This window comes from Topomyia yanbarensis, chromosome 3 (genome assembly GCF_030247195.1).
Source record: "Topomyia yanbarensis strain Yona2022 chromosome 3, ASM3024719v1, whole genome shotgun sequence".
In the NCBI taxonomy this organism is placed as follows: Eukaryota; Metazoa; Arthropoda; class Insecta; order Diptera; family Culicidae; genus Topomyia; species Topomyia yanbarensis.
Window position 1 is genome coordinate 414,640,449 of NC_080672.1, and position 19,689 is coordinate 414,660,137.

Below are 19,689 nucleotides of genomic sequence, written 5' to 3' on the forward strand. Positions count from 1 at the left end.
TGAATCGATTCATCTACAAAAGGTTCAGCAAATGATAATTTAAAAAGAAACAGTTTGATTTTATGTAGATTAAAAATTCTTATGTTAATTCGCTAATTTAAAAATTTAAGTATAATTTATTTTAATCTTCATCCGATTCTGATGATAATTCGTCCGATATTTTCTGCTTCATGGAATGGATACAATCAGCATCTAAGTAATTACTCTTTCCACTCGGCTCCCCTCGTTTGTGGACTTATATAAACTTCGCGGATCATCCTCTCAATGTTATTTGAAAGCTGTGCATGTCTTCATGTCCTTATTCTAGTTATAAAATAATTATTGAAATTTTATATTAATAAATACCACGCGTCTCCATTTGCAGTTTTTTTTTTTTTAATTTTGATTGCTTATCGCAAGTTGTCGCAAAACTACCATGGGCTCATGCGAAAGAGAACATTAAAAGCTTTCGAATGAGTATAGTGCGAAAGCGGGCGTTCGCGGGAGTCGCAGTTGTTATGGCTTTAGAGGTTCGTGCTTTGTTAATTATCATGACATACAGCTAATTAAACAATGAATAAACAAACCAGTAACTCATTTGTGGTAATTTTACGATGTAATTTACTCAAACGAATAATTTTGCTGAAGTAACCTATGCCATAGGACCAACTGTTTTTTCGAGAAACGAAAATAACCGGATAGAGTTCCGATGAGCAATTTATACAAAAACACTGGAGTTACACCCTTCTTAAAGCCGGGGAAAATTCATTTTTCATCCAAATAGCCCAAAATCTTGCAAAATTGTCTCCGGCACATAAGCCAACGCAAGAAAAATATTAATGAACATATCGCGTGACCTTCATATCTGGACTTAAGTCCAGGCTCGTCTTACTGTGCGATGTTTTGACGCTAAATCCCTATAACGGAAACACACTTTGTGTTTCAATCGAACGACTGGTCAAACGCGATGTCCCGTCCGAGCAGAAGTTCATATTTATGTCGATGAGACACAGTGAAGCCGAGTCTTGTTTTGGCTTAACAGGCCAATGCAAAAGCACTATGCTATATTTCCCCCTTAGGAGAAAAATCTATTCCGACAATAAGTTAGTGTCGGTTTCTGATGAGACGGAGTCGAAACGTCGAAGGGAGAAATGTTGGTGTTTTCCCAATTTTTTCTCCTTAGTGGGAAATATAGCATAGTAAAAAATAAATTTATTTCTGTCAGTCTTGTAGGCAGTGTAGCGTTCTAGATGAATCTGAAATCTTCCAGGTTTTGTACAACCGAAAAGACATTTGGCCAAGTCAGGCATTTTGCTTGATTTTTCTAGACATTCATAATTATACATTTCACAGCCATGTCGTCTCTCATTTTCCTGATGGGAAAGGAAAGAGAGGTGAAAGAAAAAAGGTAAGGAATAGAAAACGACAACACAAAACAATTAACAGCCTGAATTCTTCACTCTCGAAGGAATAATGAACCCTACTGATAAAGCCTATAGCTCTTTACCACACTGGATAAGGAACAGTAGCATATCTTGGAGTTCTAGCTCCTTGTACAGACGTTCATCTATGCATGGAGAACCAAAAATGATCAGGGCCGTATCGTGGTCTTCTGGCGCTCTTAGCAAAGTCTCAATTGTTCGCTCCTTTAATCTTTACTTTTGCTTTCTTTGGGGTTGATATGGAAATGACACACTTATCGTGTTTTATAACTTTGTATTGGAGAGCTATATTTCAGCGCTCTGACGCCCACTGGTGAAATGAAATCGTTGAAAGTTACGGAATTGTCAACGCCAGCAGCATTATCAACGCATATGCCGCGATGTATGTGTAGTTATGGGAAATACTGCATTAATTAAAAAATTATCTCGAAAACTCAACTTAGGGGTTAGGTATTCTTTACTTAGAATGTGTATGCAAAGTGTGAAATAAATCAGTTAAGTAGTTTTTAAATGGCAGTTAACATCGCAAATCGTTTTTTTTTTCAGATATGTTCTACAAAAAGCTTCGCTACCGAGTCGCTTGTCAATATTTTTGCATGGAAAATTTACAAAATGTTATTGAAATGATACATTATAATGTACAATAGTTTTGATTAATTCGCTTCATCCAAATTTCTAAAAAAATCGCAAAAAGAGTGTTTTTTTGCGCTGAAACCCTTACTTCCCCTTAAGGGCACAAAACCTATAACTAAATTAGTTATGGAATTTGCGTTTCGACTTCGTCTCATCAGAATCCGACACTACAAGCTCTACACTAGCACCGGATTGACGTTAGTTCCAAAAACTACAATGTTTTCTTGCAGGACATCACGCTTGTCTAGGGGCTGTGCCCAGGAACACAATTAGTGTCTCCGTTTGGAGCAAGCATCAACCCGGCGCAAGCTAAGTTCTGTCACTAAATTAGTGTCGGATTTTGATGAGACGAAATTAAAACGCAAATTCCAGACTCCGATTTCCCTTTTAAAATCATACACATTAAACTTTGTCAGATTCTTTCGGTTCACTAATATTCTAAAAATATTGATAGAACTAACTCAATATAAATTCAACCATGATGATGACTGATATCTCGAAAGTTCGCCTAGATAAGCTCAAATTTGTAATATTTTGTGTAAAGCAAGCAAATGACGCTGCTAGCGACAAGTTTCTTATAAAAGACTACCGAGTCTACATACCTGCTCACAAAGTTGAGATCGACGGTGTGGTCACCGGTTCGGCTGTTTTAAGACCCATTGCTCTAGTACCATCTATTTTGCCTGGTACCATTCAATCATACCCTGAAGAGGATTGATTCTGATTTTTTATTTAACTCTCGCAAACGTTTCGCTCCTTGACTTGGATTCTTCGAGCGAATTACTGCAAGTGTCCCCAAAACATCTATGACAAATGTATTAAGTAAAATTCTCAAAGACGCATCACAATGATCATGAATATCTACCGTTCGTGGTGTCTCGGTGATCTTCCTCATATTCCGAATAAATTTGACCGTTCATTGATGCAAATTTCTCACTGAAATGCAAACAATTTCAGTTCAGGAAACAGGATTCGATAGAGATCTAAAATGAAACAAATAATCTAATGAATTCATATACTATTACTTGAGTAAAGTATACCACCACTTTCAAGATATATGAGATATCTGGATAATTAGCTTCCATTTCTCGGCCAACATAATTACGGCGTAAAAGCCAACTGTCAAAATTCCTTTTGGAAGTAAATTTCATACAAACCGTTACTGGCCGAACACAGCTCACAACAGTTATTGAAAAAGACAACTTTTCTCTTTTGTATACTACCAACATCTGTGATTGGTGAGTTACGGTTTGTCAGGAATCAGAGGTCGCTCATGTTACGTGAATTAGATACACAGTAGAGAACGACTGTTATTTCGGCTGTTACCCTGGATCGGCTGTAGCAGTTACGGCGTCGTTTAATATTTCACGTGTTGTTCTGCGAAATCCCATTGTCTTTCGTCCTCAGTACAGTACATTTAATTAATGTAAAAAAAATGTCAAGGGAGTTTTGTCTTACGTAAAAATTAATGCAGAACACGATTGTGTTGGTTTTTTCGTTATTTTTTGGTTATAAAAAATACGGCCATCAACATGAAACATACGCTTGAGGATACGATAGGTCCGCCATTTATGGGCAATATAGGTCACTACTATTAATGTAAAGTGTGAAGCAATTAATTTCAATTGAAGACTTTCAGCCATTGCCCAAAGCTTCACTGCGCAAACCATCTAATCGAGGCCGAAAGCGAGGTAAAACTTCACTTCTCACTGATTGAGTGATGCTGAAGTCTTTACTAGCTGAGCAAACAGCTACAGCTCAAAAAAACTACCACCTAGGCTAGAAAAGATTTGTCGCTTAGAAAAAAGAAAAAGATGAGGCAGCAAATCGGCAAAAGCAGATGGAAAAAGAACCAAAATTGATCTAAAAAGAGAAGAAATGGTCGTCCCGCAACTAAGCAACCACGTGAGCTGGAATGCACAACTTCTATTCCACACTCTGGCGACGACGAGGACACCGAAGAAGTCATTCGCAAGTACAAAACCAGACGCAACTGCTGAAAAATACACGCTTTTTCAACATTTTCCTATGCGGGCTCATGATTTTTCACATCATTTACCACTTTCTCATTTTCTTACCTGAATTACGTCAATAAATACCATTTATTATTTGTGTTATTAATTTGTAAAATATCTGCAGTATTCATACTCCTTAAATAAAGTGACCTATCGTACCTCCAGATTTTAAAAACGTCGATAAAAAGTACCTTTTCCTAAATAGATTTAGCTTGAAAAATATTTAGCCAAGCATAAAATCATTATTGCCGAAACGTGGCTGATGTAGAACCTTTCCAACGAGTGCTTGTTTGTCTAAATCGGTAACAAAAAACCCATTGCATTAGCTCGCCAAAAGTCACAAACAAACAGACAGCTGACACGAGTTTTCCGCAGCTGTTTCGGAACCTCACTGGAACCATGAAATGGCTCGACTCGTACCTTCCGTCTCCATTTAACTTACGTCTCAGTAAGCCTTTTAGCTGATGATTTCCAGAGCCATTTAACTCCTGTTTCCGTAAGTCATTCAGCCTCCAGCCTTATCACGATCTACTCGAATAGTACCCGTCGATGAACGCATCCTCCTCCGGCTGAGAGTTCCCCGACGGAAGAATTTCTCCCCAGCGATGTCTGTTTCGTGAGCCAATTAGCTCCCAGCCAATTAGAATCCACCCTATTGTGATTGTAAATTCCTCGGTGGTGGGCTTATCCCGATCCTGATGCTCGTTTTCGTGAGCCATTTGACTCCCCGCTTCGTCACGATCTACTCGATCTAGTCTGCGGCGGTGGACCTAGCCTACTCAACGGACTCTGTCCAGTGATTCCGGGTGGAGCGTACCTTCTGGTTCATTGGCGCCCCTACGACCCGCTTCTGGCTGCTCGACGCGGTCTACTCGATCTAACCCCCAGCGACAGATCTCACGAGCTACCAGATAGAGTCTCGAAGTCAATCCGGCGTCCTATTCGCTGGCGCCACGAAGCCTCCAACCCAGAGCTGCGTCACTACTCCACTGGTTCCAGGCGGTGGATCTATTCTACTGTGGCGGAGAGTTCCCGGGCGGCGGGTTTTTTTCCAACCCCGATTTGTTGTTTCACGGCGGCCGTATAGTCGGCGGCGCTTCTTTGTTGATCCCTTCACCACTTCCTCTGCAGCTCGAAGAGTATCCTCGTCACCATTCTGTTGACCGCATCCCAGATGTGCTCATCGTGGCACATCTCTTCGAAGATATTGTCGGTTGTCACACAGGGCATACCTCTTCGAACTTCATCGAACCTAGGGCATTCAACGACCACTTTGTTTCGGTATTTCTTGAACGTTCAAACATTCCAGGCATAGGTGTGACTAAGAATGTCCAAACCGATGCAGGTACTTCCGGAAGCATCCATGCCCGACCAAAACCTATGCACCTAACACATTTGGAATGCGTCAGTAGGTCCACTGTCCTTTCTCCGCGTTATCCCACTCCTGCTGCCACTTATCCAACGAGTCCGCTCTTACCAGTCTCCTTGCATTTTGTGCATTCCTCTGTTGGTAGCATTCCACGTTCTCAGCCAGAGTGATTCGGATGGGAATCTTCGCGGCAACGACGCATACACCCTCCAACGATATCGTTCTGTACACGCTCGCAACACGAACAGCCATTAGGCGAAATGAACTTGTCAACTTCGTCCGGTTTCGCTTTGAGTTCAGCGCAACAGCCCCGACCGGTACGCTATACCTCAGTATTGAGGATGAGAAGCCCGCCAGGAGACGCCTCGTGTTGCACCTTGCTCCTCCAATGTTCGGTATCCTTGGCAATGCGTTAGTTGTCCTCGCAGCCTTCTCACATACATAGTCAACATGGCTGGTGTAAGTTAACCGATCGTCGAGCATCACACCTATGTGCTTCGGCGCATGCATCGATGGAATTGAGTGTCCGCCGACGCTGATCACTACGTGGTGGATTTATGCTGTATTTCACTCTAAGGAGAAAAATTGGGTAACCACCAAACACCAAAGCCGACGATCTCAGTTTCCCTGAGCAGTTCCAGTGTTACAACTCCGTGGTTCATTAAATTCCAGAGAATTGGGACTAGGATACTCTTGCCGTGACCCTAATCAACCTCTGCCTTATGTTCGTTTCATAGACCAGTACTTGGTTCTGAAAGTAACTTTTCGGAACATAAATAAACTGCTTCCTGAACTAAAGCTCTTACGTCCGCTTCTCCCTGCACCGCTTCGAGTTCCCGATAAGTCGAGCTCTTGATCAATTGATCCGTCTTCAGCTCGAATAGCATCTCACATTTGTGAGTTCGCCTGGTTCTTACTACGTTCTCCCCCAGCTCCTTCAGCTTGGGACTCTCTCTCTCACCCTTTTGAGTATGGCAGCGTTCGTTACGCCGTCATTTGATTTGATGACTAGAACGTCCCCTTTATGCCTCTCCTGGTGCAGTCGAAGGTGATTTTATGAAGGAATATTTTGTGATTGAGCTTACTCTGCATATCAGAGCTTCATTGCCCTAAGAGTGATACGTCATCATCCAATTCCAAGACGTTTAGGTGCCCCATGGTTATAGGCTGCCATGGCAACCCATAGTTTTGTTCGCGGACATTCGCATCTATCGAAATCTCGGCGTTTATGATGAGAAACAGCAGCGGTGATAGAATACATCCTTGTCTCATACCAAGACAGTCGGTCAGTAGCTGACCAGTCGTATCTTTCACAAACATCGTCACATGTATCTTTTTGCCCCGCTTAGGCGTCCTGATCTATCCACGATTGCTGCGGTTTTCCCTCCTTTGTTAGGGAGAGAGTCCGCCCATACTCGCTTGTTTCGTCGACATAAGCGCTTCACTCTCTTTTTCAGAGCCGAGTATCTTCCGAAGACAGCATTGTTATCGGCCGATACGAGTTGTAGTCGGAGGATGGGTTTCCGAGTTTTAGAATGACGATAACATGGGCTTACCTCCAATCATGAGGGGCAATGTTACCCTTAACGAACTTGTTAAATAAATTTTACATGCACCTTTTACAAAATGAGGCAGATTCTTAAACAAGTTTGTTTAGTCCCGGGACGTTATTGTTTCATGACAAGAGAGCAAATGGCGTCGACGCCATAGAAAACGGTGTTTCGTTCGCTTTATCGGGAGGAAACGCTACGCAGTAGTACATCTGTGCCAGAGCAGAGTCCGGAGTCGAATATCCAGCGATGCAAATATTCCGCGTTAGTACTGGTTCGATTACGCTTTCGTCTGGCTGTACCCCAAAGAGTACTCCTCAATGCTTCTCTCGTAAATCCGTCGACGACTCGGCGCCAGTAACCGCGATTTTGAGCATTCATCAAGCTTTTCATTTGTGTTTTGGTAATTCGACGTTCAAATAGTCTTTGTATTCGGAAGTCTTTTTCCATTACACCACTGAGCACTCTTTGTTCCACTACGTGCCTGGTACTGGTTTCGTCTGCGTCTGCGAACCGCGGTGCCGAGAATCAAGCCAACCAGAAATTTGTACTTCGGTTATAGTAGACTCGCAACTCTTCCAATCAATGTTTAGTGTGAAACTACGATAGGCAGATGGTCGCTACCGTGGGAATACAGAGATTACCTAACTGTCGCGAAATCGAGCCTTTTTTCTGAGTATAAAGCTTGCAATCCAAAATTTTCACTGACTAAGCCACCGGATCTTTGAAAGTTCAAACCCCATGCTTCTGCAGATCTTCACATGTCAGTCCCATTGGAGTGATTACTCCGTCGATTTCAACTGCCTTTGCAGATACGTAGACACGATACTCCTACGTAAAAAGCTTACAGAAAATCGTTCTTGTTTACTGCAGTTACTATCAGTTAATCTAGCGATATCGCAATGATGCTTTAGTTTAGGTAGGACCAGTCGAAATAAGTGGATATTCTTCATACCCAATGATGTTGGATTTCTCGATCTTGGCTTGGCCATCCGGTTGATCATTTTGGAAAATGTTTGATTCTATCTCCTTTGAGTCGGTGTAACTGATATTATCATGGGGCACAGGCAACCTGCGAAAAAAAGGCTAATCAGCGGAACAAAAACTGGACCTTCTCGGTAGAAGGCTTACACGATTCTCCACCAAATGATTCTAAAAAAATAGTTAAAATGCTACATCGCATTCGTTCCGTTCAAATACGAAAATATTAACCTGAGTGACCGGTTTTTAATCTGACGAGCAAGATTGCACACGTGTGTTCTGTCGCTCCATATGGTACCAATTTGCCAATTCTTTGAACTTCTCTATGGGACAAAATGTAAACACCAAGTTACTCGACAAACATTCTGGTGCATTCGTGTCGTCCCCGTTCTGCCATTTATGCTTCTAAACCTTTTTGGCTCGATTTTCACGCTCTGACTTTGAACTGACGAAAACAATCTCTGCAAGTTGTTTCCGATAAATTATGCGATTTGGAAGCCGATTTCTCAAATTGAAGAAGAAAACCAGAACATTCCTTGCTCTAGCAAAAACTAGACCTGATTACCGAAGGAGAAATGTACGTTGTCGTATAAAACTACCGACGATGTGGACTGATTAATGTTGACAAAGGAAGTTGTGAAAAAAGAAGTATGGCGTATCCATGGTAGCTTACGCTCACTAAAGCCATCTATGAACAAATAGCGGCTTTAAGACCTACTTCATTTGATTCGAACAATTCTTTTAGTCCAAATCTTCTCCAATCGTAAAATTTATACTGTTTTCACTTCTAAACCAAAAAAAAGATGGGTGGGTAATGTCTAGGACATAACCTGAGTGTCGTGACTACTCGTTTGACTTGTAATTCAAATCGAATGGTACTCAATGAAATATGTGGGAATGTTTCAAGTTATTCTTTATAATAATTATGGTGGTTCTGAAAAGAACCTTTGTTGTTGGCGTCTGCGTTGATAGGTAATGCGCTGGATTCTAAGCTCGTTGATACATTCATTCATGAAATGATCAATTTCACATTTTCTTGCTTTGAAATATCAATGTAAAAATCTCTCGAAGCGACTAACTAAAAATATAAAATTGTTCTATAAATTGCAAAGTTATTGCCGCGTTGACTTGAAAATTTGTCATTTCATTCATATAGGAACAATCATTGAAATTATGTCAATTTATGCTTTGCAAGATTTGAAATAACTTCGAAGTGTGGTCACGACACCCCTATTATGTCATATACATTACCAACCCATATTTTTCCATTTTGCATTCGTCCTAATAAGGACGGTTTGTAGATAACTATGTTGATACAAGACGAGAATCTTTTGAAACAATTCAAACCTTGCCGACGATTGTTTTTACTGCGAACACACATATGATCATTCCCCTTTCGCAGCTCACACCGAATGAGCACGCTTTGCATCAAGGCGTTCCTATTTATAAACTTTTCGATGCAGATGAAAGGCCCTCCTTTTGTGCGATAAATGAAAATATTTTCATCATTCGTTTTGGTGTAGCTTTCGCTTAGTGGTAGAGTTGCCACATTCACTGATTTTCTTGGAAGGATTTGCAAAAACCTGTTATTAAGGTTCAAAATGTACGTAACGCTTTCGCTAATATGCACTACTATCACTTTCTCGCTCGTTCTCGTACCGTGCATGAGCCTTTCCTTTCCGTCCGGTTTCTAATGGCATAACCAAAACGAATATGCCGGCTTTCCCCCACCAACTACTCTCGTCAAGCAACCCAATACGAATAATCATAGGAACAAACATGTAGTGGACCTATATTTAAAACTTTTCATCATTTTATTGTTCGGTTGGTGCACCATATTGACGGCTCTGTGCGGGATGGGCTGAAAATTTTCACTTTTTCTAGTCGTTTTCGAAAGATTTTTCAAAACACTATTTTTCCGTTGATAATAAATGTCCTACATATTCCAAAATTTAATACAACATTGGTACAAATATTTTCGACAAAATGCCGAAGAAATTGATTAAATTTTTCTTTTGAAATTTTGAAAAGGGGCCCCTATATTGAAAGGTAAGTCGTTAGTCACGACAAAACAAACAAATAAAATATTGTTAAGAAAAACCATTGATTCCAAATTGAACGAAAAATTTAAATTGCCAATAACTTTTCCCATCAATAACATGTCTCTGTCGAAAAATAGATTGGCAAAATGTGTTACATCCCGACACAAAAGTTCAATACTATTCTGACAAGGATCCTCTGACAGATACTATCACAGTCGAGACGTGACTGTTCTGCAAAACGCCAGCTTAGACACTGGATATGCTGGGAGCAGATCTTCGTAACCGCAGTTACAAAACCAAGCTAAAATATTTGAACATTCTTGAAATCGTTCATGCGAAAGCAGATTTCCACCTTCTTCGTGCTAAAATGTAACTGGGGGGATCCCGGAACGCATTCGCAGCTTTCCCTAGAAAGATAAGATTTACCTTTTCCCCCGCCAACACCACCGTCAAAGTTTTGAACGGCTTGGAAAACTAGCAAGAAAAAATAGGAAACTTTCTCGTTGAGATTTCGATAAACTTTCTCGTTCGTTCGCAATCAGAATCCCAACCGAAGGCTGACAAACAAATTTAAAATGCTCCAATGTTAAATGCAACTTATTGAATAGCAATCGAATAATTGGCTGAATTGGAAGACAAACTGAAAATTTTGCTGTTTCGTTGAGTGAAAAAAAAACAAATCTCATAGTTTAACTGGAAAGCCGTGATCGCTTAAGGTGGTGCTTCCGTTGAAAAGCTACTCACGAAATTCGCGAGTAGAGAGAAAAAAAAGTTCCTTCCTTGCTCAAGTTTCCACTGTGAATGAAAACTTTCCAACGTTTACATCGCCAAAGTTGAACGCTTACAAAGACATTATTCAAGCGAACCGCTGGAAGGAATTTTCGTCCCGAAGAAGTTGTTCCTTCTTCGATGCCGAAGGAAACCCACAAGGGAAGTGGAGAAATTTTCACCTCTCGTTTTTTTTGTTCTGCCAACATCTCCGTCCGAATTTCGGTAGAATTCGATTTCCCATTTCTGATACGGGTAGGAAACGGAATTTCCTCCCCCGGAATTTCCGCATCCGCATTGCAGTGCAGTAAGTTTTTCCCGCTCGAAAAGTTATCAAACATTTCTCTACTGTCTTGTTGCCGGGGATAAAGCGGAACTATAACTGCAGTAAGTGAAATTTATTACCCATCCTTCCGCATCCATTGAAGGGTAGAAAAACGTGTAAATTCTATCAAAACTCCGGTCATATATTGCGGCAGACCCAGAATGTGGATGTGGGTAATTAATTTTCGATCACTTTTCCCCTTTTTATATTTAAACCTACAACGTAAAAACTGTGACTTCTAAGATGGCAAAATCAACCAGCAGCTGGTGAACACGTACGAATCTAGCAACCAGTCCAATGTCTACCAGACGACGGCGAGTCGAACCAGCTCCAACACGACAAGAAATCAGCAGTCTTACCAACGGAGTAATAGCAGCGGCGGAATCCGGCTGGGACGGGGTCCTGAAATAAGTACTGATAATAATGCATGTCCAAAATAAACATATTACACAGCTTCTTTCTATTTCATAGATCAACAACAGCAGCAGCAGCCCGTTCGGATCGACTATCACAGCGAACCGGAGGTGGACATTGCGACGGTGCGGCGACCTGCCGCCATGGCCCAGCTGTCACCGAAAAAGTACGATGGGATCGGTCCAACGACGCGGGAAGGAATGCCACTGACGCTAAGATCTGTAAGGGTGTTGTTTTGCGGTTACTTGAAATTATTGGGGTTAGGAATTGATCCGGGGATTTAACGTTGTTTCGGATTTTATTTGAGCCAATTTTAGGTCTGAATGATAGGTTACTGAATACTGGGATAAGATCTCCAAGCAGTGCATCTTTTCAATACTTTCTTGATTTTGTGAACTACTCCAAAAACTGTTTCTGAGACGAAAATGTTAAGGGTCCATCCATAAATGACGTATCATTTTATGAGGAAGGGGGAAGTTTTGTATTTTGTGATGATGTGTGACGACAGGGGTGTAGGGGGTCATGTCATACTACGTAACTTTTTTAAAGGGGAATAACTAACATCGTTTTTTTTTTATTTTTTTTTTTTTAATTTTACGGTGACAAGGAAGAGAGTTACCGTCAAGCTACGTAATTACCAGGGCGGTATTCAGAGGTTTGTGGTGAAATGCTACGATGGGGGAGGGGGGTTTAAAAAATCACTTAAAAATGATATGTCATTTATGGATGGTCCCTAAACTAATAATTCATTTATTTTGGTTTTTGACGAGACTTATTTAAGACTTTTTGGGTGGTATCCAACGGGGAAAACCGATCGAAAATGATGAGCGGGCAGCTGCCGTTGTGTGTGATCTCGCTTTACAGGCAGGGTACGATCACTGTCACCAGTGCGATAATCATATGTTCTTTCTGGGACGTCAGCGTACCCAGGGATAGTATAAGGGTTAGTGCAATGGGCGTGAGTCTCGAAGGTTTCGGGTTCGAATCTCGCCTCTGGAGGAATTTTTTTACACAAAATTGATTCGCTTCACTCACCATTTTCGATCGGTTTTTCCCGTTGGACACCACCCAAAAAGAAGAAAATGTCATTGTCATTTCTGTTGGTATCTGGATATTTAATAATTATTATAGAGTTCATCGATTCAAAAATTAATGACTCTTCGTCTACCTATGCATGACACAACAATTCTATTCTAGGCATCTAGGTATGTAATTTTGGGACTTTTAAACATGTGAGTTACCTAATTTTCCATTCATAAATAATTTTCTTTAACACTTAAGTGCTTTTAGAGGATTCTTTTTAAACCCTCTCGTTAAGTGGCAAAATAAAATTAAACTGAATTTAATACTTATTTGCAAATAAAAGCAAAGTTTATCGATGCAATTGCTGATCACATAGATTTTTGTTGGAAAATATGGCTAATAATATTCACCATAAGTTCCAACGATTCTATGCGCACCAAAGTGCCGCTCGATCAAATATCGTTTGAACGAGCTTCTTTTTTCCAAGTGGTTGTTTCCTTCGAATATTTGTGTGGCTGACTGTACTCTTTCGCACAGAAATTCCTTGGAACAGAGGCGGCACTTCATTTGAATTAGTTATGGAATTTGCGTTTCGTCTCATCAGAATCCAGCACTAACTTAATGATAGGACTAAGTTAGCACAGGATGGACGCTACTCCAAAAAGGAAAACACTATTTGTGTTTCTGAGCAAACCCCTAGTCCTGCAGTATGTCTCGTAAGAAAACATTCCTTCAAAGTTGAAGATCACCCAAAGTACCGTGATACAACTCTTAATCCTGACACATGGCTGCAAAGCTTACTATTCAGGTAATTTTAGGGTTAGAACATTTGAGGCCCGCCTACTGATTTTCCTCCGCTTTCAAAAGAAGCATTTACCCCGCTAATGCAACTCACGGCTTATCAACGGCCCTTCCGTGGACTCCGCAACGATTGGGAATGCCCCTACACCAAGCGACACCGTCATCAGGGCCGGCGAAACACTTTTTTCCCGAGTGGGTAATAATATTTGGAGTGATTTCTACTCGTAACGACGAAAGTTCAGACATGGTGTATGTTAGTAAAAGTAAACATTTCCGGATAATACCCTGTGGCTGTTTGGAATTACCCTTTGTTTACGGGCTGTGTGGCCGACAGCTGAGTGAAAATGTGTTTGTTGATTATTAAAACTACAAATGTTCCACAGCTAAGTACCAATTACTCTATTCTTTTAAATTCCGTTGCATCAATTTTCTGTTTCCTCCAATTAAACCTTCTTTCCTCGGGTACTGAAGCCCACATGATAGTGTTGACTAATAGGAAGGTATCTCCAACATGAGACAGCTTCTCTGGTTCAATGGTGGTCGTTTTGAATATTTATCCGATGTCAAAATAATGCGGATAAATCTCCTTTTCTGTATAAATTATATTCATCTACTACAACAGGCCCCTAAAGGTCTACTTTCGGACCGAATATAGCCCATTTAACATCATCGATATATCGTGTAAACTAACCAATCAACTCTCGCCGTATAAGAACAAGTATCTTGTCTACGTACCCACGTGGGAAGTAGAGATTGATGGTGTAGTCTCCGCTAGGGGCCTTAATTGTGAAATATGGCGTTGGAACCTTCCAGAACCCTTTGCTTCAGTCAGTGAAAATGCGTTCAGCATAAATCGAGAAGTATAAGAACTTATTTTCAATCAGTCTCATGTCAAGACTTTCGCCGGATCTACTCTTTTAAACTTTGTTCTTTTGAACGGGGCTCGTCTACCTGTTCGCATTGTTGTGTCTCAGGGTATGCCGTCATTATGAACAATTGGTCCGTACAGTTACCCAATGTAGGAACATAAAAACCACGACTAATTTATACGCTCCCTTCTCCACTTAAGAGCGAGAGTCTGACAATCCCACTGAAGGAACATGTTCTAATGTTCCTATAAATTTTCAAAAAAAGAAAAATCATTTGCTCTCCTAAGCTGCCGCATACAGGCCTGAGAGTGTCCTTTGATGGGTGCTAGTACCAAAGTAAGTGGCTCCTCGTCTCGGAAATCTTAGAAACTAACAGGAATCTTCATGGGACATCAAAAAACCCAATTGCCCCTAAAATTGCACTCCCATGATTTTCCTAGGATTAACACGAAACATTTGGTTAACTTCCGTCTTCCGACGTAGATCTTCTAAAATTTTACCATTATTTGCCAGGGCTGAGTTACCAGATATTGAAGTTGTCGGTTGTCAAGTCCGAATCAAAGGCAGACATTGTTCACCTCAGTTGGTTCAAGACGGCTCTCCCACTCTCCCACGGTATGTCATAGGATTATCTTCACGTTGATGGCCGATCTATCTTACTGCAAGATGTTCGCGATAATTTCAATATGATCAGGACTACTTAAATTTATCATTGCATTCGACCTCAATTAGTGATTGGAACAGCTACGCGTCAACTAACAAACAATCGAATAAAAACAAAAAAATCCTCCATTGGAAGCATACAAGGTTTTAACTAGCTTGATTATCAACACTGAGATTAAAGGTCAGACGAAACGAGATCCGGCGCTAACAGCAGTAGACGGTCTCTCGCTTCGCGCTCAGAATTGTACGTGAAAGGGTCCTATAAGGACTTTTTGAATGTCAGATCGTCTGATTTTTTCCGAATATACGCAACGTTAGAAACGCAAATGAAAAACTTAATGAATGCTGAAAACGCGGTTATTGACACCGGTTTGTCAAAGGATTAACAAGAGAAATAGTGTTTCATCTGGTGGCTAGATCCTACGTTGTGTATTCTATTCAACCGTTGATCGGAATGCACAAAACCAAGAAACCTTTTTCGGCGACAACAGCATTCCATATAGATCTGCACACTTAGAAAAAATGAAAATTACATTTGACGTAAACAACATTGCGACGTATTTTGCTGTCTAATAATGGAATTTTACATGTTTTGACATGTGAAATAAAATATTGTGTCTCTTTTGATATAAAACTCGGTTGAATAGAGATGGAAAATTGTGAACAAAGCGCATTTTTACATATTCTTGAATGTAAATTTAAGAGAATTGTGATGCTCCTTTGATGTGCATCTTGTGAGATGTAAATATTTTTAAGTGTGTATACTCAAACAATTGATGTTTTGCGATTAAATGATAATATTTTATTTGAACGTAATGCTCTTTGAACACACAAATTTATCTGACAGCAAAGATGCTCGCGCTAAGCAGTGTAGCGTTCGTTAGATGATGACAGCTATGCATCGCTTCTTTGCAAATTATTATGACAGTAGTGGTGAGGGTGATCATAAAAGAAGCTGTGCTGCATACATTCTCCCCACAAAACTGACGGTTTTATATTTACCCATCAACAACCATGTCCACTTTGTTAGAGTTCCAAGGATGCTCTCCATTCGATGGAGCATGGAATGCACTCCTTGCATTTTATGGGGAAACATGGGAGTTTCTTAGTTATTTATCTGATAAATAATGATGAGAAGGCGGACACTTAGATTAGAATGGTAATGAGAAAAGACGTACAGCATTAGAAGTTGATATTCATGAGAGATCACGTAGTCTCAACGAATTTGCCAGTCAGTTATGTCAGAGGACGCTCGAAATTTCGTGGAACAATGGACGGTTAGGAATTCTAAAGACACAAACAAGTCTTGGTTCAAAGAGATAGATAAGGCTCGTGACTTCATTCGGATGATATCTCGGATCATGTCCAGTCATTATGCGTTGGATGAGCATCTCCTGTGTGGTGGAGTCGCGGAGAGTGGTGTGTGCGGTTATGATGACGAGTATCGCAACATTAAACATGTTATCTGGTCGTGCGCCTAGTGCCCTAGCGCCAGATCTCCGTTAAACAAATTCCTTCGGCCTCTTTCCAGTCCAAGATGTGCTAGCTATCCTCTATCTCCGCATATGTCTCCAATATACAGATTTTTTAACGCGATGGATAGCCAAATTTAGTTATCTCTTCTCATTTAGTTGATATGCTATCAGCTACAGAACTCCCAGCGGATCCAAGGAGGGCAGTTGGCGATCCGGTTCATGATGTCCTGTAATATTCTTCCGCTTGCCAAAAAATCTGCAAGTTTAATTTCTTCTTCTCCCTAACATTGATGTCCCGCCTCCATTCACTTCCCTGATACAGTCTCTTCTACTCTGATGTTGAAATCAATTCCTCTTGTGTATATCTTTTGTCTTCCTTAAAATAAGCCTTGTAGAGTTTCTTCTTGTTTCAATTGTTAATCAAATAATAGTTCGTGCTAAAAAATAACAAATTGTGTGTTAAAATATATTTCCCTTAGTATTACTAAAAAGTTTAAATTTTAAACAAATCCTAATTAATTCCTATTTTCAAGAAGTTTAAATTGTAAGCCAAAAGACATTTGCATCTTAATAAAAAATTGAAATTATTGTGCATCGAGAATTTCAGACGCATGCAATTTATGCGCAAATATGCGGTTAATTTCAGGTTTTAGTTTGTTCCAAACTTTCGAGTGGGTATTTCCCATCTCGATTATTTTCGAGTGGGTAGTACTACCCATACTACCCACGCTATCCGCCGGCCCTGACTGTCATTATTGTAAAGGAGCGCATACTGAGCCGCAACGGAGTTGGAAGCCCACGATCTCCTCGCCACAGCCGAGCCCTTGCCGCCAGCGTTCACCAGTCATCCCGGTCCTGAGTGTGGAAATATTCTTCGCGTCCAGTAATTTACCTTTTGTAATATGGTTTCGCTCTCTGCTGAACCTGATCCGTTCTGCAACAACATCGAAGTTTACTACCAGAATGCTGGTGGCTCAAATTCATCAACGGACCGCTGTTTGCTTGCGACCAAGGGCTGATGTTATGACGTCATCACCGTGACCGAGACAACCGTACACTGCCTCGCTAGGTGTTTGGTTCAACATTCGATGTCTACCGCTATGACCGCAATGCCCCCAACATCCATAAGACCAGGTGGCGTTCATTCGTGTGATGATTCTCGAAGCGATCGGTCGATCTTTCCAGTCCGTGCAGTGTATAGCGACAAATAATAGTACTAATCCGCTTTCAAGGTTATCTAGTGAATTCTTCGCCTCTTCGAGGTTTTGAACTTTTTTTCTCTTTTGTGTGTGAACGTTAGCCGTTAGTCGACCAGCAGAGCAACAGCATTGTTTCGTTTTTTTGTGAGCTGCCTGGATAACGTTATACTAGATTAGTACCGCTATTATTTTACGTTCCCCTTTCTTGGTCTCCTAGTAACGTGCACTGGGCAATAGGCCCGTGGCAAAAAGACTTCCCCTGATGGATGTCGAAACAAAATCGGCTCAAGGTACATCCAAGCTCGGCCACTGGTCTCTTCGTGATCTTCTTCCGAGCCAAAGACAAAAAGTGTTTGAATCTATTGCAGACTTCTCCAGTTCTGTTGAAACGAAATATCGAAATACGCCCTGATAAGCTTCTGGTGGTAGTAAATAGGTTAAACCTCGGCAAACATATGATTACGGCCTAAAAGCCAACTGTCAAAATCCACTTTGAATGGAAATTCCAGACAAACCGTTACTAGTCGAACACAGTTCACAACAGTTTATTAAAGAGAAAACTTTTCTCTTTCGTTTACTACCAACATCTGTGATTGTCGCGTAACGGTTTGTCCGCAATTTCCATTCAAAGTGGATTGTGACAGTTGGCTTTTAGGCCGTAATCATATGCTTGTCGAGAAACTAGGCAAATGAAACTGCTGGCTACGGGCCTTTTACGAATGAGTACATAGTACATGTACCAGCAAATCGCGTTGAAGTCTGTGGGGTCGTCTCCGATTCGAGTTTGAATTTAGAGGATTTGATGACACATGAAGTTGGCTGTTTTAAAGACCCCATGCTCCAGCTAGTGAACATACTGGAATTCAAACGTTTGCATTCAGCATCAGTCGCAGCTGACGGAAAGAGGACATACTCAGACTCTTATTGGGTGACCATCGCCGGATATGCCCTACCTAACTACCTCTTCTTTGACAAGGTTCGTCTACCTGTTCGCCTTTTTGAACCGCGGAACTGTACTAATTGCAAACAATTGGACACATAGCCTCCCATTGTAACAATATGGTTCGTCGTGAGAAATCATGTGAATGTTTCCATTATAGAATATGTTGAAAAGTGTCTCTACTGTGGGGAAAATCCACATGATCTCCCGACATGTCCCGCGTACAAACAGTGCAAGGAGAAACTTATGCCTTTCCTTCAGGAACGCTCCAAACGATCGTTTGCAGAAATGCTAAAGATAGCTATGCCACCGGTCTCTAGGAACATCTATACTAACATGTCTACTGATGAAGGCGACTGTCATGCACCCCAGGAGGGAACATCTTCTGATATGCCTAGAAGCAATAGAAAAAGGAGGAACATTTCTTCTCCTGTAACCTGTGTTTCGGTGTAAAGGCCAGAAGGCGTCTCTTCAAGGTTCTACGAAAATAACTACTCGAAAAAGTACTGGTGCAAAACCGAAGCAAGTCGCTACCGGTCTCAGGAATCTGAGCTCAGATAAGTAGTTCCCGGCATTTCCCGGGACATAAAAATTACCATTGCTAACGGTTCAGGGCCACCGAATACAATCAATTTTGAATATAACCTCACAAAAATATTGATTGGAAGAGACAAAATCAAGTCCACACAAGAGCTTCCTCCGGAGGAAGAGTACGGGCTCCTGGCTGGTTCGATTGTCGATACCGTGATTTAAGCTCAGACTAAACGCGTATCAGACTCGAACTCTCGCGAGTGTCCTCGCAACCCATGGTGGGACAAAGAGTGCTCAGACGTGTACGCGGAGAAAGCCCCGCTAGCTATCGACAGTGCGTGACGTTAGAAACGCGAATGAAGAGTCTGGTGAAAGCCAAGAAACGTAGTTACTGGTACTGGTTCGTTGACGGAATAAGGAGAGAAACATCGAAGAGCACCCTTTGAAGCATTGCCCAACGTATGCGAAACCGTAACATTACTAACGAAAGCGTGCAATATTCAAACCGTTCGGTATTCGATTTCGCCAACAAGGTTTGCCCTGATTCCGTCCCGGCATAGAAGACCTCGCGTCCCGTAAAGATAGCGCGAATGGAACGCCTTTTTCGATGGTGGAGTTCTTACTTGCCCTTTTATCGTGTAACAATAAAGCCCCAGGGACAGACAGAATC

General features: G+C 41.2%; 1 protein-coding gene across 20 annotated transcripts in view; it reads left to right on the top strand.

Moving 5' to 3' along the window:
* Positions 1-19,689, top strand: part of LOC131691248 (sorbin and SH3 domain-containing protein 1) — a 410,190-nt gene that overhangs the window by 263,026 nt on the left and 127,475 nt on the right. For 19 of the 20 annotated variants that reach the window (XM_058977505.1, XM_058977506.1, XM_058977502.1 and 16 more), the window contains 2 exons: positions 11,348-11,515; positions 11,576-11,739. The exons of the other annotated variant lie outside the window; for it this stretch is intronic. In XM_058977505.1, coding sequence (XP_058833488.1) covers positions 11,348-11,515; positions 11,576-11,739 — 332 coding nt within the window. The remainder of the gene's footprint in view (positions 1-11,347; positions 11,516-11,575; positions 11,740-19,689) is intronic. 20 annotated transcript variants of the gene reach the window in all.